The sequence below is a fragment of the Tachypleus tridentatus genome, chromosome 1 (assembly GCF_004210375.1).
Source record: "Tachypleus tridentatus isolate NWPU-2018 chromosome 1, ASM421037v1, whole genome shotgun sequence".
Taxonomy (NCBI): domain Eukaryota; kingdom Metazoa; phylum Arthropoda; class Merostomata; order Xiphosura; family Limulidae; genus Tachypleus; species Tachypleus tridentatus.
In genome coordinates this window covers 137,185,739-137,210,014 of record NC_134825.1, presented here as the reverse complement: position 1 = coordinate 137,210,014, position 24,276 = coordinate 137,185,739, and the positions used below count along the sequence as shown (strand labels likewise).

General features: G+C 30.9%; 1 protein-coding gene across 4 annotated transcripts in view; it reads left to right on the top strand.

Moving 5' to 3' along the window:
• Positions 1-24,276, top strand: part of LOC143225206 (uncharacterized) — a 102,369-nt gene that overhangs the window by 48,062 nt on the left and 30,031 nt on the right. The window contains exon 6 of one of the 4 annotated variants that reach the window (XM_076454218.1): positions 16-1,306. The exons of the other annotated variants lie outside the window; for them this stretch is intronic. Within the exon in view, the coding sequence (XP_076310333.1) occupies positions 16-106 (91 nt within the window). The 3' untranslated portion in view covers positions 107-1,306. Of the gene's footprint in view, positions 1-15; positions 1,307-24,276 lie in introns of those variants that run through there. 4 annotated transcript variants of the gene reach the window in all.

The window sequence follows — 24,276 nt, the reverse complement described above, 5'->3', positions numbered from 1 at the left end:
TTTTATCATTTAAAGGGTTCTAACTATAGTAGTAGTCACCTGCTACAAGGCAATAGCAGATTCCCAGTACCCAACCATTCCAGAGATCTATCATAGCACTAAATAGACTGAGTAATGATGGCAACATCTTCATATCCCAAGCAGATAAAAGTGGAAGAGTTTTCATCCTGGACAGAAGTGTATATATGGAGAACATGGACAAATTCTTGACTGATGACTCCATGTACACAAGGAAGGAGATAGGTTTTGTGAAAAGGAAGCTGGAATATTCAAGTAGAAAGGAAGGTAGATTTTAAGGAAGGCAAAGAATGAGAAGAGATTAATTCTCTCTCAGAAGCAACCCCTTACACTAAAGGTATGAGGGGAATGCCAAAGGTACACAAACCAGTAATTTCCACATGGCTCATAATGTCAGACATAGGAAGTATACTAGACAGGTTAGTTAAGGCCCTGCCCAAAACACTACCCAGGCCTTGGGATCTATAAGCAATTCACACTTGAAGAACTTACCAGACATCATCAGAAGGCTACAAAAAGAAAAACTCTATTAAATTTCTTAAGTTTATATTTAAGATATGGTATGCACAGGGGACCAAGCAAATGCATTGTTAAGTGTATACTAATGACAGTATCTTGATAACATAACCTGGTTAAATACTGTATTTTGTGACAGTGTTTCTTAAAAATATATCTATTGAGTCTTTATGGTTTCTTGGATTGTTTTTAGAGAATTAATTTATATAACAGTGTTACCAAGGACTTCAGACATGTCAGGTTTGTACATTTTTGAAATTCTGGTGAGTTTTAGAAAGCAAGCTTTACAAATTTGAGCCACAGAAATCATGGAAGAAAACTTGTTTTTAAATCATGGTCTTGGAGAAGTCCTGAAATTTTAGGTTCATTAAAAATTCTTCCATAATATAATTGGCTAAATTAAAGAAAAAAAAAATGGGTTATCAGTATTGGGTTTGTTTATATTTCATTTTGTCCATTGTGAATCCTACTCCTGTGTCTCATAAAACCAGCAACTGTTGTAATTGCTATGATTTTTTATGAGTAATTACAGTTAATGAACAAAAATTTAAGGAAAATACAAACATAATCCTATGTACTATGTCCATATGAACTGTGCCTATAAATCATTTGATTGGTTTGTATTTTATTGGCTTTAACTTTATTGGCTGTTATTACATTCAGTATTAAATTGTATATAAGCTGTATTTTTTTAGACGTTGAGCTTTATTCTCTCTAAATCCATTAATAAAGGATCCTGTAAACAGTGCTGTCAGCTGTTTATCTCTTATAACTGTTATTGTTTTTGGTTTTGGCAATGACCTGAAAAAGCTTTTTAAAACTTCTGGTGAGTGTCTTTATAACTTCAAAATATCTAATATCTTATAAAAATAAGTATTTGGAAAAGTGGAAAACCAATTACATGTTGTTGGACAGCTCGTATTTCATTGATGTGTTAACTTCTGTTGTAGAATTACCAAGTTTTCAAGAAGAAGGAATTGACATTGCTGTCGTCATTAGTGCTTGAAAAACAAAATAAAGTGTAAGTTTCAAATATTCAGTAAAATGAAGTAATAAGATATTTCAGTAACAGAATATTTTTTGAGCAAAATAGGATATTCAAATGGAATACATACATGTAAAGGTGTTCAATTCATCTCTGCCCAGTTAGGCAAAACTCTAGAATTATTGGAAGCACAGAAGAATGGAATAATCGAGCTTGTATCCTATTACATATCTTCCCATTTGAACGAGTCTGTGAGTTCTTTGTTCAAGAAAACTCCAGTAACAAAATATTTGAGCAAAATAGAATGTTCAAATGGAATGCATACATGTGAAGGTACTCAATTCATCTCTGCCCAGTTAGGCAAAAGTCTGAAATTATTGGAAGCACAGAAGAATGGAATAATTGAACCTGTATCTTATTGCATATCTTCCCATTTGAATGAGTCTGGAAGTTCTTTATTCAAGAAAACTTCTCATGTTGAATACTGAATTATAGATAGCTAGAGCTGAATATCCCCAGGTACTAGAAGACAGAGAAGTGCCTGTATTCCTTCCCCTCCTCCCCTTCACAATTTAAATGAAGAATTTATGATTCTAAGATTATAAAATATACTTACATGTATTAAAGTTAATTGTCTTGCATTTTTTGTTTCAAAACTTCAAAAGGCACATACAATAAATTTAAGTACAGTTTTCCAATAATAATTGTATTTTGTAAACCTATATGGTTGAGCTAGTGAAAGGTTTGAACTGAAACAAGTAGTGTCATTACACCAATCAGTATGTTGTGATAAATTTCTATTCTTCCTGTATAACTGTCTAATAATAAATAACAGAAGTCATTAAAAATGCTAATTACAGTATTTTTACACTTTATTAAAAATTATTTCTTAATAGGAAAGTCTTGCCATTAATCTTTGTAAGACTAACAGAGTGTACTTGCTAGATTAATAAAAAAGAAACTAAATAATAATTGAAATTTATCAACCCTGCTTGGTTGAAATCTGTAATTTGCATGTTTAGTACCTAATTCTCACTTCTTTCACTATGGGTTGCAGGTCAAAGGCTGTGTCATTGCATTTGTTGTCTTGCATTCTAAATTTCATTTAACTACTATTTTATGAATTTATGTAAATAAGTTTGGAATAAAATTGTAAATTATAAGGCAAACTTTAATATTCTATATGAATTTCGTAATTTAAAAGTAAATATTAAAAGAACACATCTAAATATATATTCTAGCAATTAGATGTTTGTGATGTCAAAATACAAAGTCTATACTTTCATACAAATTAGGAACTCAAATTACTAATATTACAAGCTAGAATATAAAATCAGAACTTCATATCTTTTTATTTACTGAGATGTGGCTTGTGTAGTGGATCAAATACAGTGGACCTATTTACCTCTTTCCATTTTTGGAAACATTCCCTTATATACACTTACAAAGTTAGAGAAGGGAAAATAACATAAAATACAGTCTTACTGAAAACAGACATTTGAAATGTATAGGAAATTCTAGAATTTATGTAAATAATACACAAGATTTTTAGGATGAATAATAGTATTTTGTAATCACAACATGAAAAATATTTCACTCATACTAGTAATAAAAAAGACTGTTTTCAAAAACAAATATTTAGTAAAAATATGTTATTGAAACTTCAGATTTTTTGCATACAAAATACTTGTATTCTTTACTAAAAGTCTACCACATTTTTTGAAGATAGACATGCTGTATCAAAAGTTATAGTGTAAATACTCAACATGTGCAGATGTGTAGATGAAGCCGTGTATAATACCTATCCTGTAGCAAAAGGGTTAAAGCTGTGAAATGTGTATTTGAAGTTTTTAGCTGCATAGTGTTTAACCCTTTAATGACAAGCCACTTTACTTCTCCATGAACCAGAGGAAATTGGAAAAGTTGATAAAATATCAAAGATTTTATATTTAAAGACTGTTTGCCTATGTTGGGAATGAATTGTCCCATAAACCATACATAATCAGATTTATTATGAAATCACTTACCTAACTATAACCATATGATCCTTGGAATGGAAATAATGGGCACAGCAAGTGTGATAAGCAACAGATCTAGTGTAGATACATGTTTTTTTTTAACACTTATAAATAAATAAGAAATAATGCACATTGCTTTTGATTCACTTAATTATATTACAATATACATTAATATTTATATTTTTTTCCTTTTATTGTTGTTTATTTAGTAGTCCTTAAACTGAAAGAATTCCACTATGTTTTTTTTGGTCTGTCATCATTTCATAATTAATTGAAAATGACTCATTTGGCCATTAGTTCAGACTCATTCATATTGACTGACTGTGTATATGTGATGTTACTCATACTATATTTTAATATAACTAAATTTACTAAGTGTGTCTGTGAAATTTTGTATGCTCCAACAAACTTGTATATTATAAAATTTTAACAAACACTTATATTTTATTTTATTTTATATTATACACACAGAAAAATATATATTTGCTTATTAAACTATTTTTATTAAAGATTTTTGTGCAAATTTCTGTCGCCTTTACTCTGTCAGTTCGAGTGAAAGATGATTTTCCTGCAAAGAATAAAAATGGTTAATTTCATCTTAAAATTTCATGTTTTGTTTGTAAAACCTCTGTTTATTGTATGTTTTTTCATTTCTTTTCTCTGCCATAACGCTAAATATAATGAAATCATCAGTGTACAATGAAAGTTGTAAAATATGAAATGCAATTTGTAATACCATTCTTTCCTCTACACTGACTTCAGTGATGATCAGAAAGTTCCAAGTTACTTAGCTGAGCAGATTAAGCTGGCTGCTTTTTGATATGTGTTTCTTTTAATTATGGTTTATTGTGGCACTTTATATTCACCAGAGCAGTAACATTCATTTCAGAAATCATCACAGTGGAAGCTGTTAGCTGTTTCCTTCACACTTTCACAAATAACATGTGAAACATGTTTAACTTGGTTATACCTTGTGAAATTTTAAACGTTCTATTTTGTTGAAATTTTGTTAGGTTAATCTGAGAAGTTTAAAATTGTGACATTTTAATTTCTTTCCAGTATATAAAAAATAACTAAAAAAAATAATGTTAACTGTTCGGAGTAGGATGTTCACAGATAAACTACTGCTGATTGTTATTCTACGAGCTTTAAAAAGACATGACTGTAATAAGCCTCATGGACAGAAGTCTCTGTTCTGTTTATCACTTATTAATATGTCCATCAACCATATAAAATTAGTTATCAAACAATCTTAAAAGTCAAGAGATCGAGGATAGGGATTTCTCCTTTAGGTGTGACAGATTTATTGATATTTCAGCAAATCAAGAAGATAGAATGTATAAAATTTAGATAAAGTTTCTCCTGTGATTAAAAACAACAACTCAAATTATAGACTTAATTTTTTTTCTTTTTTAAAAGAAGTTAAAACTTAGAAAATATAAAATTGAATTATAACTGTTTCCATGCAAAGTTTATTAACATACATTAATGATATTAATGAAATTGCTTAATTAAGTTATAAATGTAACTGCAAAACAGTAATGCCTAGATTCAGATGGTTAAGATTTTTTTTCACACATTGCTTAAAATAATGAAGATGTGATTGAAACTAAATATTTATAATCTGGAGAGTTCCTTACATTTACTGAATATTGATTTGTTTACAATTGTGCTTGATAAAACTGTAGTGTTTTGTTTTTATCCACTAAATAAAACTTAACATGGTTACCAACAATTCATTAGCATATTTGTTTTGTTATTTGTTCACTAGCCTTTATACTGTATAGAATATAACATTCATAATACTTGAGATGATACTATCATAGAAATATGAATTAATTTTTGTGAACAGTGTCCCATATATGATTTTTAATTTGTTGGAATAGAAATTTAGTATTGCCAATGTTATCTATGTTTTATTGTTTTCAATCACATCTTAATTATTTTAAATAATAAATCTTTTTGTATGAAACAATTGCGAAAGTAGTTTATTGTTAATTATTAAGTGAATATATACCAAAATACACCCATCTCTGTAAACAAAGAGAAAAAATGTGATTTAAACCATTCACGAAGTAACATATCTAATAAAACAAGATTCCTCTAACTTTCACAAATTATCTTCAAGACTCAAACATCAAAAAATACATACAACAAATTTAACTAAACTAAATGCCAACATATAGGCTTCCAGTGACAAAGAGGTTATGTTGCATACTTATAGCGCTAGAAACCATATTTCGATATCCATGGTGGGCATAGCCCATTTGCTTAACTACAAACAAACATGTAATTGTTTTCAAAGAAATGTTCTTTATGCATATTTCTCAAAGACAGTGAACCACATTTGATCTCTGGAGAAAGACATTATGGAATTTTAAAATAATCTAAATACACTATTAAAGACTTCAACCAAAGATAAGTAATTACTATTAAGGGTCTTAAATCAAATAACAGTGTTATAATAAAACTTGCAGACAAAGATGATGCTATTTTTGTTTTAAAACAAAAACTGCATAATTGAAGGTAATTGCCAATTACACTAACATTTGCAAAAAGAAAAAAGCAAATGCACAAAAAAAATCTCTGGATTCTACATCCAACTTGATTAATCCACTGAAGGCTACATCTCCAAAGTGAAGAAAACCAAACTAAACAACTACCAGTAATTGGCACTTAAATGTATTTTGTCAGGGAAATTTTATCTTTTATTTTAATACATTTGCTTTGCTCTGGGATATATTACCTGCTACCTTAATAAATACATATACCAGTAACCTAAACTACTCTTTTTATTTCATTCTTACATAAATTTTTTGGCAACTTTGACAAACACCACTGAGAAAGTGAAACCACTGACTCCTAATAGAGTGTATTGTGGACATTTTGTCCATGTACTCTAAATTCCAGATGGTGAAATAGTGGAAATTAAGAAAGATATTCAAAATTTGTGTAATATATCCTTATCTTAAAGAGTAATTTTTCTAGCTAGACTCATTTATTTTATAAAACAAAATTGTTCTTCTATGTGTCTAGTATGTTTATTTCAGAAGTTGTGAGATACTCACTAAACCAATTTTAAAGGAATTTGGTTGAACTTAAGTGGAAACTCAAGAGTTAAAGGTTAAATATATAAACACTTAGATGAATGTTTTATGCTCAACAGCTAATTCAATTTTACTAGTTGAAGCTATTGCCAAACAAAAGTGACATTTAATGTTATATGTAACTTGCTTTTGTTTGCTTATCTGCATTTGGTAGATTTGTATAGCTAATGATGCATAAATTTTGCATCAAAATCTTTAAAAAAGTCCATGTTTTTCATTATTCCTACTTTTTTTTTTATACCTTCACGTTATGGTGTTTCCTTTAGATAGCTTTAGTTAATTTTAATTTTTACTAATTGTTTATAGTTATAGTATTTCAAACTCTTAGTATCATTACCTTTGTTTGACTGCAGTCATCATACAAAGATCTGATGATTCAGCAGGTATAATCACATGATGTAGAGAATATTTTTGCATTCTTCTCCAAGTGCTTTTGATATTTGGTGAGTATGTTATTAAAGTGACACAAGTATTTTCCCAGCAAAGAAAACTAAGGGAAAAATATGTGCTACTTTTATGGGAGAGGATGGTCCAACAAATTTTACCTTTTTGGGAAGAAAAACAAAATGGATACTACCTTATAGAAAAATTCAGTAAATATACTCTTTAACAGAACTCCTCTATCTTCCTTAGGAGAAGCCTGGTATGACCAAGTGGTTAGGGTGCTCAACTTCTAATCTGAAAGTTGCAGGTTTGAACCTAATCACATTAAACATCCTTGCCCTTTCAGCCATGAGGCATTAAAATAACACTATTCATTGGTAAAATAGTAGCCTGAGAGTTGGTGGTGGGTGGTGATGACTAGCTGCTGTCTTTCTAGTCTTACACAGCTAAATTAAGGAATTTCAAAACAAATAAACAATCCTTAGGAGAGAGTGAGCTAACAAACTGCCCACCAAACATTAGAGACATAAAATGAAAACTTTCTTAATTTAAAAGAAAATATTTAAAAAAAAGATGCTTATTACACTTTTTGTGTGTGTTATATGCAATTTCTACTTATCTTTTTGCTCACTTTATATTTTATTGTATTTAACATAAAACATAATGGTTAACAAATTAGAAACTCAAAATTCAGATGTTTACATGCTAGAATATAAGATTAGAATCATTCATCTTTTTCATTTGCTGAACTATCAGTATATTTTACAAACCTATGAGAGTAGCTCTGTTCACTACTCTTGTTTTAAAACCTCTTGTTTACTCATTTCTACTTCTTTAAAGTACATGTTTATAACCATCTGAAAGATTGTATTTCAAACAACATAAATTTGACATTCATTTCTAATTGGCTTGAAGGGGAAATTTGTAATTTGATAGAAAATGTTGAAGTTTGTCAGGTAAGTTAATACTTTGAACAGATATGTGATTTTTGCCCATATGTAGCTTAGTGAGAAAGCCAGATTATATTAGTTGGTTTAGTATGCTAGTTTAGTAATTTGATAACTTTTGGTTTTCTGTAGTGTATCTTTGAAATTTACAAACATCAATTTGTGTTCTCTCCACTTGAAAGAATAAACTGATGCTTAGCAAGCATGACATACAGTTACAAATCTATTTTGCAATATTGTATGTGTTAGAAATTATTGTTTTTCTATATATTTTTATTGTGTTATGTTTCAAGAAAGACAACTAAAATTAAACATTTATGTGTAAATAGTAATATATATATGTATATATAGTAGTTCATAATTACTTACTTGATACACCTATACAGTTAAATTGACCACCCAAGGACATTACTGATATCTACAATTTTACTTACCAAATTTATTGGTTTGGCCCAAACTTTGTACAGAGTCATACCATAGACCAGTGATTCTTAAATTTTTTCAATGCCATTCATACTTAAATCATTATCATGACATTTCATACACCTGACTATTTCTTTATGATTTGTTTACGTACTGTTTTTCTCCCTCGTGAAATTTCCTAATTTGGGTTTTGAAATTTAAATTTGAAAAGGCATAGCAAGCTAATTGTTTAAGAATTTCCTTTATTCTACCACCTGTACACAAATGAAAAACAATGACTAGCATCCTTAGTGACAAAATAATTTCTTCTGTTTCTTTTATATATTTACAAATTTTACATGAACTAAATAGAAAAAAATGAATAACTATCAACATACCAATTAACAAAATAATTTTTTATAACAAAACATGAATGACTATCATGACACACAAATTTCCAAATTATTTTCTTATAACAAAATATATAACTTGGCAAAGTACTTACTGACAAGTATCACACATATCATTACATGCTTTCATACGTGTTTGTAACACCAGTGACTGGGGTGTTCTTGTGTTTCTGTAACAAGCTTCTGAAATTGAGGCTTAATTTCCTTCTCAAAAGCATCCTGCATCACCAAATCAACATCAAAATGTGAATTTTGTTTCTTGAGTTTCAATTGTACTGAGATCGAAAATCCTTGTTGATGTAAGTAAGTAGTTAACGGTATCATTAGTACTTCGAAGGCCATCATGGTAATTGATATGTATATGAGAAATTCAATTAATCCAATAGATAGTTCATTCATTTTTATTATTCCATTCATCCCCTCAAAAATTTCATTAACCTTTGGGTGAACCATTCAACAATTTAAGAAGTACTGCCATACACATTTTCTTGCAGTTTTATTACTTTAGGCAGTTCTGATTGTAACCACTGTATTATAAATAAGCCAGTTATTCCTCTCCCATTGTGTTATGATTATGATAAACTTTGTGGGAAAGTTCTGATAATTATGGAACATGAGCATATTTACTCTCAGTGATGCTGTATTATGGTGTCACAAAGATAGTCTAATGGCAGGAGCAGTAATTCATTGCTTTATGATTGGTAAGTTTCTACTTCAGCTGTTAACAGGAAAATAAACATAGGAGGTAGATGTGAAAAGGTTAGAAGTATAAATTATTTTTGTATATACCTTGAAGATTATTTAACAGTAAATACTTAAGTTGATTGAATATTAAATTTATTTTAAATTTTTCAATCTGTACATTTTCTTCATTTAAGAGGACAATCAAATTGACCGATTCTGTATGGTGTTAGGGTAGAGAAAGAAGTAGTAGTATTACGTATTTTTCTTTGAATTTGCCAAAGTAGGTGTTTCAATGTCTCAATCAATCTCAGCCATTGGAAACTATACTGAAGACCTCAAATACAATTTTTCATGAAGTAACATACTTTTCTGTAGATCTTGCTAATTAAGGCATTTTATATAAATGCTGAAACATTTTAAAATTTCTAAAACTAATTAATGAGCAGTATTAACATTATTAATATAGTATATGCAATTATTATTATTTTACATATTAATACATTTATGTGTGAGAGTGAGATTTAATTAAAAGGTGAATAGGAGATGGTGCACTGTTTGATACTCAATAGTTATACTTTGTGGTTTATAAATAATTTATCAACATTCAGATGGTATTATTGAACTTTTTACAGATAACTAAAATAAGGATTTTCATTGACATTTAAAATTATAAGTTAATCTAATAATTTTAAAAGTTTGGTTACATTTCTTTGTAAGATTGTGAAATAGTTTTGCTGTCTTTGAAAATTCTGTAACATACCTTCATTAATAAGTACACAGGCTAAAAAAAAAACTTAGTTGACTGACATTATCAGGTTGTGGCCAACTGTTATCAGAAATTTACTTTGCAGGATATGTTTGCACACATCTTCATAAACTATGTGCATTAAATATTTCACTTCTAAAATAACTGGCACTTCATGGGATCTAATCTGAGGTTAGCTTTCAGTAACCATTGAAAGACTTCTTGTAATATTTTTACTTCACTTTGGAAAGTATTGACATTATCAATGTACACCAGGATGTTTTTCATATGTTGACAGTTCAATATTAGTTCCATGCATCTTTCTGATATTACTGGATAATTAGAGGTCAAAAGGCATCACTTTCAACAACCACAATCCTTCATAGAAAAAGCCATTTTCATCTTATCTTTGCCTCCCATCTTCACTTGGTGGTAGCCCAGGTACAGATTTAAGATAGAAAACCATTTGACACTCATCAAAGTATTCATAGAGTTGTTAGTTTTTGGAAAAAGGAAAGAATACTTGAATGTAATCTCATTAATATCACATTAAATCAGCATAAAATCAGGTGGATTCATTTTTATTCTGACCAGTGAAGATGGATTTTGTGATGTAAGTCCGTGATGTTTCATACCTGGTCAATCTTTTCAGGTTCCATTCTTTTTGCCAATGAAAGTTATATATGTGTTTGTTACCAGTATCAATTTGATGATCTGTAATGTAGTTACTGACAATTGATCCTTTGGATCTACATTCACTTTAAATAGATGTTTCAAATCCTTATGCTTTGCTGATGACAGATGGTTACAGATGGTTAAATACACTTCTGCAAGTTTCCACATAATTTTATTGTTTGAGCTGACAAATTACCAACAATTGTTTTGGTGAAGAGTCCACAAGCTCTACAACTTTACACTGTCTTATTCCTTGCTTAGACTTCAACTTCTGAGCAGTATTTAAGATATTGACCACAATTATATAGAAAAATATATTTTCTTGTTTGGCACCAAAATTTGTCTACAGAACTGTGTGTCTAGCAATTTTGCATCAGGATTTCTGTCTACAACTGCAAGTTCATTGAATCTAAAATGAGTGGTGTCACAAAAAAATCACCATATCAGGCCCAACAATAATGGTTTCAGCTCTCTTTATCCTTACTTTAACTTTCAAAAGTTTTTGTATCAACAATATTATTGGCAATTTTTTCCCATACATTTCCAGTGTGAGTTCTTTGAAGTCATACTTGCACTGATTTTAATAAGAAAATTGAGTCCTAAGAGACATTTATCTTCTGAGCCTGCAATATAGGTTTTCTGCATATATATACAATCCAGAATCTTATTTGATGGCATTGAAATCTCTCTTGCTGCACTCACTATTCACGCAAGTCCTGTCTTTAGCACTGTACAGTTAGTTGCATTATCTATATTTGTCTGATACTCTACTCCATTGGTCTTCTGCTACCTGTGTGCCGTACACAGAAGTATCTTCGTCTCTACTTCTCATGATTGGGGCTTGTCTAATACTGACTGATCTGGTCCTACAAAATCAGTCCTAAATAATTTAATTGTTCCTGCTTTTCCTGAAGAACATTTATCTTTCCTTGGAACAACACTCATTTTTGTAATGATTCATTCTCTATAGTTCTGACACAATATTTTTTATTCTTGTGGTCATGTTTCTTGCTTTTAATAACTCAAATGATTAACTTTCTTTTTTCTTTTTCATTTTTTCATAACTATTCTCCTTTTTCTCAGCTTTTTCTATTTTACTTCTAAATTGTTTGTACATTTCTTCCATAGTTCTTGGTTTCTAGATTTTATAGTTTTAAAATATTTTCTGCTATAGATGGATTGGCAGGTGACCCACAATTTTCTAAAATTGTTCCCTTCAGGCTAGATCCAAGTTGGATCACACTTTATTTGTCTGATTAAGCATTACCTGCAACCATCAACTGGATGAGTGAAATGCTTTCTAAGGAAATGATTCATCAAACTCCTGAGGTCATTTTCACCCAAGCTTTTTTCTGATCTTGTGGATGGAAAGGTTGTAGGTTTTTACTCTAATTTTAAGCCTGTTATTCTAATGTTTTTTATAAATTAGTTTTTTTGTTCTTATGGGAAAACTTTCAAAAATTCAAGCCTGTGATTTTCTTGGTCAACCTCATTAATTTAATCCTCCTTATTTTTCTTGATAATTCACCTGCTGAGTTAATTGTATTTGGTTGTTTGTTATTGTTATTTGCTGATTTAGCTTTCATTAATATGCTGCATTTGCTCATTTATCTGCACAGTCTGGCAGTCTATCTTTAAACTAACTTGCTTGAATACCCGTGTTTGGCAGAGCACACATAATCCACTGTGAAGTTTTGTGCTTAACCACAAACAAACTATACTCAAATCTAACTGCTAAACCATCAAGCTCTTTCTCTAATGTTGATCTCAGGTTAGCTCCTCAGTTTTTCGGCAACACAATTTGTTTCTTTGATATCGGACTCAGACCTAAATACGCAGAATTTACATTAGACAATTATTTTTTATATTAGGCTTTGAGTTACTGAAAATCTACAAAATTTACAAAAGCTTCTCTTACTGTATTTTATATATCTATTTATTGATCAAAACCAGTATCAAAACCCAAAATTGATTAAATAAGATTTTATCTAATGACCCAATGCCTACAGTGTCTCTCTTTCTGTAGAGATTCATAAGATGTATTTGTATTACAAGATTTTTCAAACAATAATACATTTCAGGTACTTGCAAATATGCATTACTCTATTTGCTTAGCACAGTACAGTAGTTCAAAAAATTAGTTTTGATGATACATGGTACATGTCAGTTTTAATATTGTTTAAATGAAAGAGCAACAATAAATATTTGTGCAATTACGCTCACCCATGTAAAATATTCAACATAAATATGAAATAATATTTAAAGCGTATTATTCTTACCTTTTTCATGAATCAGTTAAATGATTGACCGAAGATAAGTTATGTTGTATGAAATATTTTACACATTACCTTAAAAACCTGTCAATAAATCATATCAAACATTTGGTTGTTAAGATTGTTGCTATACATTCCTGTTATCGCACGAGAACTTTGTACACAACAATTTTCTGCAGCACAGTTAAAGTATACCAAATGATTTAGATACTTGAAATTAATATAGTCAAACGGAGTGAGAATTCAATTACTATCAGGTAAAGATATGCACAGTTGTTTAGGCAGAATAATTTTTCTGACAACTTTTTGCATCACAGGAAGAAACACCGACTTATTTGGAGATATTCAAATAATGTCAAAAATCTCTGTAGCATTCTATTTCTAGGTAATGTGTATGAAGTGAGGTTAGGTGAATACTTTTATATGTTTATTGATATGAACACATTATGATGAACTATTACCTGTTGAAAAATAATTTCTATATATTATTGATTTTTTAAAATGATATTAAAATCTTCAGTGAAATGTTAAACTAAGATTTACATGTGGACTAAATATATATCATACGACAGCATTAATTATATTTTTGTAAAACTGGAAACAGAAAATGGGAGTAAATACTTTATAAAAGTATATTTTTTTTATGTACAAGAAAAGAAGTCTGATACTAAATTACATCAAATGTATAGAAACGATAATCAGCAATTCATAATTAAGAAAAATGTAGAAATAAAAATGTTAAAAATAAAACTCAACTAGTGTATCTCAAAACAGCAGACATTGGTATTAAAACTTTTATTAAAATAGATAACGTTTCGACCTTTTTAGGTCATCATGAAAAACTCAACTAAAACTGTCACCACAACAGATTTCCAAATTATAATGTTTCTCAAGACAACATGAAATGATTTCCAACAAATTACATTTATTACTGAAGTAAAAAGACTTTATTTGTATTTTCTTTTAACACTTGCTTTCCACCCATCTGATATCAATTTCTCGTTTTTTGCCACTTGCAATTCGTTCATACAATAAACATTGCTCAATCAATGAGTTTATCTTATACACTCAGACAAGATTTTAAACTATTTTTGTGAGTAGGATGCATAAAATAGGGAAGCTTCTGAGCACCCTTGGTTGTCTACTGTTCTTTTAGAGTAATTACAAAATGGAATGCTTGCCAAGTTAGTTGTTTTTGTCATAAAGTGTTATTATTAGGCGTATTATGTTTTTAAACACTGAAAAGATTTGAATGCAGTGAAAGCTGTCGTCAGCAATGGATATGGCAAATATAGTGTATTTGGAACACAGTTATTGTACATTATTCTAGTTTTTGAAAATCTATAATGTACCAGCTTAAAATGTAGTAAAAATACAAAATACCTAATATTAATGTCATATGACAAGTATAAGTAATGTTACATTCTCTTAGGCCATGTTCAAGTGCACTATACTATGTAGTAAAGGGATATTTTATTTGCATGTTCTTTTACTTGCTTTTTATATTCATAAGAATGATGTAGGTAAGTTTATAATTTATAACTGACAAGTTACAATTGTAAAGCAGAAATTCGACTCATAAATTTAAAGAAAGACTGTAGGTTTAAACAATTATTAACTTTAGTTTGCACTCTTTTAAAGATATATTTAACTGACTTAACAAATAATATTGTTATCTAACAGAGTATCTCTATATGGTAAACTGACAACTACAGGACAGTTACGTACACCAAATATATCTAAAGTTTCTGTTTCTCAAGTTTAACACTTAAAAACATAACTCAGTTTGAATTATTTAGTTTGAAGTAAAACAAAAATATCAGCTGTTGATTTTTTTATGAAGATCACCAATAGAGACATTTAAATTATTGGAAAAACAGGTAGATTGTTTTGGCTTTATTCATTTAAAACCTTTTATTGAATCACAATTTTTATAAAAGTATAGACACCTAGTGTAAAGTATCCAACTGTTTACAAAAACCTGACATTAAGGCCTGATGCTTGTAACAATTTAAATTTTTGTGTGCTTTTAAAAATTAGTTTAATTGAATTTTGTTAAATGTCATCTTTTTTTTATAGTTTTTAAAGGATAATATTCTTAATGAACAATATTATTTATACATGAAACCTAAATTTTACAGAGGAGTTTCAGTACAATCTGTTGTTTATAATATTGGAATTTATAACTATGCCGTAACTGGTTTTTAGCATAAATTTATGAGGAAATTGAACAGTTGGAATTGCTAGTTTTTATCTTGTACACAAGTACACAATTTAGAGGCCACACAGTTAAGTCCCATTTTAATTTATAAACTGCAACTATTCACAAACTGCTGTTTCTAAATTTAATGAACTTTGCAGTTATAATCTCATTTTCATCTGAATGGAAAGCATTAAGACCAAATTGATGGCATTTTTATTGAAAACAGTGATTAGGAGATTGATCATGATAGTTTAAATTTCTCTACTGTTGTAGATATGTTGATGACATTTTTATCATATTTTGGAGTTTTAGAAATATGGAAATTAAAGGTAGTTTTATTCATACATTTTGACAATTATGCAAAGTTTAAAAGATGGAGGTTGGGTTTTGACTAAGTGTAGAAATTAAGTGTGCTTTTAACAACAAATATATTTCTTTTATTATCTTTAATGGCTTTTAGAGATGATTGCAATACTCATAACCAGCTGCGAATGATGATCAATAGTAGATTTTTGGACATTATAGGTTGGGACTCCTATTATTTAAACCCTACTTAATTTTCTTTGTCAGTTGTGATTTTGGTGTTTAGTTTTCATTATGTGTGGGATACCCTAACAATTTTCAAAGATATTACCCTAGACCTTTTCAAAATTATAGTTAGTGCTTTAACAGCAAATTTTATGATTTCAAATTTTGTTGTTAATAGTGTTACTAGCATGATAATGGATTTGTCTTGATAAACATAATTTCAAAATTCATTGTGAACAATATATTTTATTAAATTTCAATCTCTATATTTTGTTTTTAATACGTACATGCTTACACAATGTTCATCCAGATCTTTATTTAAACCCATCTCCCAGTGGGTCATTGTTAAGTCTGCAGATATATACTCCTGGGTGAGGATACATTTACATGTTGATGGTTACTTTTCTTGGAAAGTTCTGTTTTACTATTTACCCTCTCTGAGATCTTTGTCCACACACATTTGTCATGCATGGCAGCTTGTGAAGGAGAGGAGAGGATCCTGGTGGTTGTGGGGTCTAACCCCAACACACTACTTTGACCTTGAATTCCTGTAGGTGGGTGGTCTTGAGTTCTACCCTGGGGCCAGTTTGCTGACCCTGTTGGGCTATGATAAACTGAGTATCAATATTGGGCATTCTCAGTGAGTACTGTGGACATTATGTCTGATGCTGGTGTTTTGGTATGGTGCTCATGAAACCTTGGGATTGCTGCAGTGTCATTGTTTAGTATTGTAGTGCATCCCTTCATAGTGGTTGGATCAGAGGGCACAGAATCTTTCTCTTTCTGTTATGGACACCTCAAATTCACATAAAAAGAAAATAATAAAAACAGCTTATAGGTAAATGGCCACACAGTCAGATATTGTACCTTGTTTTTAAATCCTTCATTCCATATATGACAAATTCTTAGGGTGGATGCCTCCCTTTTTTATTCAGAAGGAATCATATGGGCTTATTGGCTTTCTCAAGTTAGTCAAAGCTATATTCTGGGTATATTTAGGTGGAAACATTTATCCTGCAACATATTGAACTCCCCTTGAATTCAAAGACCATTGGAGATGCAACTGTTGAAGTTACTCTCCATGTTACTTTGTGTTTCTCACTAGGAGTTGTTGAGAGGTATTTGAAGAACATCCCCAAATTAGAGATCTTCATTTCTTTCTCCACCCAAGGTGATTTTGTAGTGCAACATATCTCCACTTGTAAGGACAAATATTATGCTGCTTAAATATTTTTATTTTGTTGTTTGCATTGCCACGACCACCTGCCATCTGAACTGTAAGGTACAATCATATATTTTCAGCCCTCTGATGTTTCCAGTGCCAGCTGTTTAGTTATTCAGATGCATCATGCCATGGTTCTCTGACAAAGACCTTGTGGTGACAAAGACCATGATGCCTACGAGTGTAAATTCGAACCTCACTGTATTTTTAACTAGTGGATCCCACCCCTTTTACTTTCATTCATGCTCTTGTTGGGTGGGGGAGAAAGAGGTAGAACATTTAAAAAAAACTTGAATAACATTTTTATCCAGAGGCTTGAAAGTTATTGTCCTCTACTCGTCCTCAACTATATGTTCCACTGCTGTAGCAGGAGTGCAGCCAGATCTCTCTGTGCCTCTGACTGAGTTGTTCTCCACCCATATAAAGAGTCTTTTTGTCCTCCATAAATAAATTAGTTGACAAGTTTGTGTTTATTCCTGTTTCTGTCCCTTCTGTTCCTTCCAGTGACTATCCCTGGCATTTGCTTGGATCTTCCATTGTTTGCCCTGCGATGTAGAACAATTATTCGTTCACGCCTGGAGTCTCTGGAATTTCCCTGCCAACTCAACCCAAGGCAGATTATGTGTGGGTCACCAGACTTTCTTCTAATAAAGAAAAATGGCATAGTTGTAAGCTGAAGTGTTCTTCACTGAAATAAAATAGTTGTTTTGATACAGTGGAACTGCCAATGTTTCAATTCTAAACTGGATGACATTAATGCTTTGATTGATTTATTGCTATCATCTGGTGAGTCTTTCCTTACAGGAAACATTTCTGAATCCTGCAGATACAGTCACCTTTTGGCAGTTTTCTGTATACCAGAGTTACAGGTTGTGTGATGCACAAGTGCATGATGGGGTGTCACTGCTGATCGATTAACACATGCCCATCCTGTCTTTGCAACTTTCTACACCTTTGAAAGTCAAATTTTGTTACAAACTCTCTTCATTAACCTTAAGATGACCTGAAAAGGTTGAAACATTATACTGTATGTTATTTGAATTTAAAAGTTTTAATATCCATACCAGCTGTCTTGAGAATACAGTGTATTATGTTGAAACAACTTACTGACGTGAATACAGTACTACACTCTAGAGCTTTTAAATTTGAGAATTCAGAAGTGAAAGCAAAGGAGAATATCCAAATTAATTCATCAACCATACTTCATATGCCATATTCATTGCCGAGAAGGCGTTTTGTCGCCAGTAGGATTCACTAGGCTGGCTAAGATTATTAAAAATTGTTAATATAAAAAGGGGTATTGGGGATCTTCAAATCGATACAGAAACCCATTTGGTCCTTAAAGTGAAAATGAAATAAAGGTAAACAAACAAGCTTAAGGTTTGAGACATAGCATTGGCAGTATTTTTTCAAGCTACAAATCCCTATTTTGACTCTATAACTAAAAGCTGTAATATCCAGAAAAGGCAAAATAGGAATTTGTAGCCTGAGGAAATAATATTAAACCTGAAACTTGTTTGTTTACTTTGTTAATGATTGCATTTTCCCTTTAAGCTACCTATCTTGTTTCTGTATGTTTGAAACTCCTTATTCCTCCCTTTTAATAATCTTCTTTCTTTGGTTTTATGTCATGCATGGGCATAAATCTGTATAGTAACAGTACTGTTCTGTTTGGAATAGTTTAATTTAATGAAATGTATAGTTGATGTATAATGCCATCTAGGGAACTAATGACAACATTTGGATTTGTTTCATGTAGATTGCATGGCTACTACTTCTGATATCATTTCCACATGTTATCGTTGATAGTGCTACTGCGTATATGATCACTGTAATGCATGAATAACATATCACATGTTACGTATGGCTATAAGGTACATATAGCTGTTACATTTGTATTCTATAGCAATATGGGGAGTCTGTAAACAGTGAATTGGAGAGATTACTGAGCTATAAGGGGATGGTGCCTGGACTGGATTTTGTAACGACATGAATTTTATACATACAGGCTTTATAGTTTTTACACTTGTAAAGCCATGTATATAGATAGGTAGCTATGTGAATTTTTCAGGTTGTAGAAATACATGTGTATATATTCAGTTCTAATGCAGGATAATGCATCATAATATAATAGCATGTGTATGTGGGTAAGTATTTTAAATTTTGCATAGTTGGTATATTTTCCCCATCATCTTCCTCCTTTCTGCTAGCCATCATAAGGCTGATCAGGGTTTTCCTGCAGCTGGTCAGATTTCCCCTTAGATTAACATTCTGCACACAATACAAGGTTGAAAACGTGTTAATTAACAATTATGAATAAATTATATTAATATACATCCCCTTCCTCCATTTTTGATGGGTACTGGGTTGTGATGCTTTTACAGTTCTGTGACAACTTTGGTGAGCCATTGCTCTACATACATTAACTGAATCTAAATATATTCTAAATAAAATATTTAGTTACAAAATTTTAGTCTTTTGTCTGGAATTGATATTATTTTTGCCATCTTCTGCTTCCACGAATTGTTCTTCTTGTTATTGTCAGGTTTTATGTATGGGCCAGATTCTTTACAGTAGGTGTCTTTGACTTGTAAGCAATAAATTTGAACAGTAAACAAACAATGTATAGTCCACTTGTTTTAAAATAATATTTTAAGTCAAGTTAAATGTACATACAAATATGTGTTAGTGTTTGTTATCAGTTGTATCCAGAGCTTTAAATAGTTATCTTTATTAAGTACATTACAATTTAGTTTTATATTACCTATGTTTTCTTCCTTTATTTTGAAAAGAAACATTTAAAACACAATTAAAAATGCAATTTTGTTATGTGAACATCTAAGATGACAGTTTATGTTAGCTACTCATAGTTTCTTCCATGAGAGGTCTTAAACATTTAGTCTACTATACGTGTATCTTATTACCATCTGGAAACATTCCAAGAACTTCTCACAGGAAGACGTAGTAAATTCTTTATGTTTAAAGTAAATCATGTCCACTTTAAATGTTGAAGCTGTGTTGTTGAGCAACAGTTTGAAGTTAAACGGCATGCTTATAACCAATTAAAATAACAGATTTGTTGCTGTTTATCTACCTAGGCAAGGAGACATTACCATTGTATGTTTTTTTATGTTTTAGTTAGATAGAAATGAAGTTTAATTGTTGTCATGTGTGGCCTGGCATGACCAGATGGTTAAGCACATGACTCGTAATCTGAGGTTTCCGAGTTTGAATGCCCATCACACCAAACATGCTTGCTTTGTCAGCTGTGAGGGCATTACAATGTTATGGTCAATCCCACTATTCATTGGTAAAAGAGTAGTCCAAGAGTTGGTGGTGGGTGGTGATGACGACTAACTGCCTATCATCTAGTCTCACGCTGCCAAATTAGGGACAGCTAGTGCAGGTAGCTCTCGTGTAGCTTTGTATGAAATTCAAAACAAACAAACAAATATTGTGTAGAACATGTCCCCTAGCATTTGGCTATACTTTCTCACAGTATATTCATAGATTTTTAAATTGCTTTTCAGTTTTACTTTTATAAATTAGTTATTTATGTATTATTTATTTTTATGAATGCATATTTGGAAAGGTTTAATGATTTTTACAAGTGCAACTTTTTGTTGCATGGATTGTGATAGCTTATAAACATGGCATGTGTATAAGTACCATCTTGTTTTTCTGATGAATCTTATCCTTCACTGGAACGATAGTACGTCTTCAGGTTTCCAAAATCATGATTTTCATTTCCTTCATTGAACACAACAGATTACCTGTTGTGACTTTGTTACAAAAAAACACACAACCAACAAGTCTGTGTGCATAGTCTGCTAAAATGACTTCATAAAGCCCTGGAAACATCATTTAATGTATTTTAAGAAGTAGTAAAAGACAAAAAATGTGTCACCTGCTGGTACAGCAGTAAGTCTATGGATTTACAATGCTAAAATCATGGGTTTGATTCCCTTTTGTGGACTCAGCAGATGGTCCGATGTGGCTTTGCTAGAAGAAAACAAGCAAGCACAAAGAAGTTGATACGAATAATAAAAATACATAATGAGTAAAATGAAAAAGGCATGTAATTATGTACATAACAAGAAAAAGAAGTTTGAAAACCATTCTTTAAAGAGTTTCAAGTTATGTACATATTTCTATTTGTTAATTTTAAACATTTCACTGCATTGCATTGATGCTAATAAAAAAAATTGTGATACAGCAGACAAAATGGGAAATAAATTATAAACACTTGGCTAAAATAACTATTGATTTATAAGGTTTTTATAGATTATGGAAATAAGAAGTAAAAACTGTAAGGTAAAAAATAGTGTTTTTACATTTGATATAAAAATAACCTTGCAGGTTAACTATTTAGAGTGCGAATGAAACAAATACTTTAAATAAAGATTTTTTTACTATAAATGGTAGAAAATATAAAAATTAAATATTTTTCTGAAACTGCATACTCTTAGAAATGTGCCAAATTTCAAACAATTTCAGCAGTTTTGTTTTATTGGATGAAATATAGCAATAGTAAAGTTAGGTCCTTACAATTTGGGATTATGGTTACCATGGGTTAACAGTTGTTATTATTCACTCTTTATAGCTAAACTCATTAACAGAAGTATAGAACATTCCACATACTACTGGTTTTTATGGTGCAATAATACTCAAATAAATCGTTCAGAGAAACTTGGAAGGTTTAGTAACATGATGCAATACTATAACAGTCACCAGTTTATAACTTTTCAACATATAGTTCATAAGCAGTTATATAAATTGCAATAAACTGTTGTTTCTAGAAATAACCAAATTTAATACTCATGCTATAGAAACTATTTGAATCATAAAACTTGAATTAAAATTAAATGGACATGGTGTGTATATCTAACTTAAAAGTCAGCTTCAAGGATGACTACTCTATTTGTAGTACTTAAAAAATTCTAAATCATATAGTGTTGACTATAATTAGATATTTGCCATCAGCTCTCATTATGATTGCCAATCTATAACTTGAAATTGAGTTCGGTGTTACTTTTTTTAAACTATGGCTTTAAGGTTTCTGTTGTGGGAAATAGCTCTAGACATTTGTATAACATTTGAAAAGTTTTTGTAGGATGAGTGAAACCTTTTATGTAATGGTAAAAGAAGTGTTGCCCTGTCAGCAGCAACACATCTGAAAGGACATTTACCTTTTATATAAAGTTGCAACAGTAAATTAATAATCACTGTGGTACATGTGTCATTAAACTACATCCACTTCCTGCATGCAGCTGTATAAATATTCACATGTATTATAACATGAGGCTCCATAAAAACCACAACTACAAGTGGTGTCAGTATTATACAGATGCTATTATTTGCAAGGTATAAAACAAACTTAAAACTACCCTATACAATGGGCAATGATGTATGTAGTAATACTGCCCAGCTTTGTGTGCTGTAGAAACAATATTAATAAATAATAAAGAAGAACAAATAGTCAATCCCTGTTATGAGCCACAACAGTAGTTTACAATATATATATATATCATTAACAACAAATGTTAAAATCTCATTTGTAAATGACTTCCATAAAACTGATGATAATAACAAATGAGATTTTTATGTAACACTGTATCATAACATTATTTAGATTTACTATCATTCACAAGAACTAGTTATATCACCTGCTCCAGTAACAAGAAGAGTAAGTTGCTTTTATTCCAGTTCTTGTGAATGATGGTAAAGTTGATTTAAATAAAATAATAATAATAAATACAATGAAAATAAATAAGCTGTGTTAAAATAAGTATGTAGATTAATATAAGGACATTAACTACATGAGGAGATATAAAAAAAATAGTCATACATCTGGCCATTATGAATGTAGCTGGTGCATAATTTGCTCACTTATGGAAGCAAAACTTCCTGGTATGATAGACAAATGTTTAGCCTTGTTTATAGTTTAATTTGCTAGTGATATTCTTATTGATTAAAACTAAAATAAATATCGTCTTGATAATTACTTATAACGCATCTCCCCAGTAGTTCAGTAGTAAGTTTACAGTCTTGCAATGCAAAAAAATTGGCTTGCGATACCTGTTGTGGGCAGATAATAGCTGACAACAATCAAGCCAATCTTAAAACATAACCACCAGAAAAACTTACTGAAATATGTCTACTTGTGGATATATGCATATGACAAGTCAAAATGTCAGGCATACAATGAATTTGAAATTTATCATTTTTAAAGGAATATCCACACTTCCAGCACAGCATATTTCAAATTTGAATTTTATGAGCCAGCACCACTTGTAAAAACACTTAGGTTTAATTTAATCCATATTTACTGTGAAACTATTAGATAAGTACTTAGTAAGATATTTTTTTATAACACAAAAGTTTTACAGTTTCTCTTATAACTGTCCCACATAAAGAAGTTAAGAATATCCTGAGGTGGGTAAACCCTAACAATGTGTGAGTATAGTAAAAGTAATAAGAAGTATGAATTCTAAAATAAAATAGGGATTCAGCTAGCGACGCTTTCGCCGAGAGTTGCGAGGGTCCCTCAATGAAGGCTTTGGTGTTAGTGGGTGTGGTGGCCCTCTTCTCTGACAATGTGCAGGAGCCGACCCAGACGTTGGACGAGCTGCAGTTACCAGGCTTGTTTGTAAGTTTTGCAGACTTCCCCTCTCTACCCAGTCTCTGGGGTGGGATGAGGACAGTGGGGAGGAGCAGTGGCCTTGCAGCCCCCATGTTTTTACCAGACTACAGTCTGGATTTGTCTGTAGAGCAGCAGCGGCGGTCAGATGCCGATGGCTGTGGGTGCGGGTGGGTCGGTGGTCTTAAGAGGCCGCTAGCCTTCTCACCTACGTTAGTACTGTCTAAGCAGCAGTGTCATTAAGTCTTTTCGTTCCGTAGGTTGATGATGTTCTCTTGCATCACACTTAACATCTGGGGAATGTGTGGCATTGCCAGGCAATTCTACATATCTTCTCTGTTCAATCGCTTTGCAGTTGATGTGGTGTTCTTGCAGGAGTCGCATTTTGCCTCTAACTTGTATTACTTTGCCATTTTGCCACTTTCTTTTCATTTTTTTACATTTTGTTTTTATTACTTTTGTACATTTTTAATCTGTTCACTTTTCGTTTTTCTAATTGTCAAAATTTTTGTCATTATA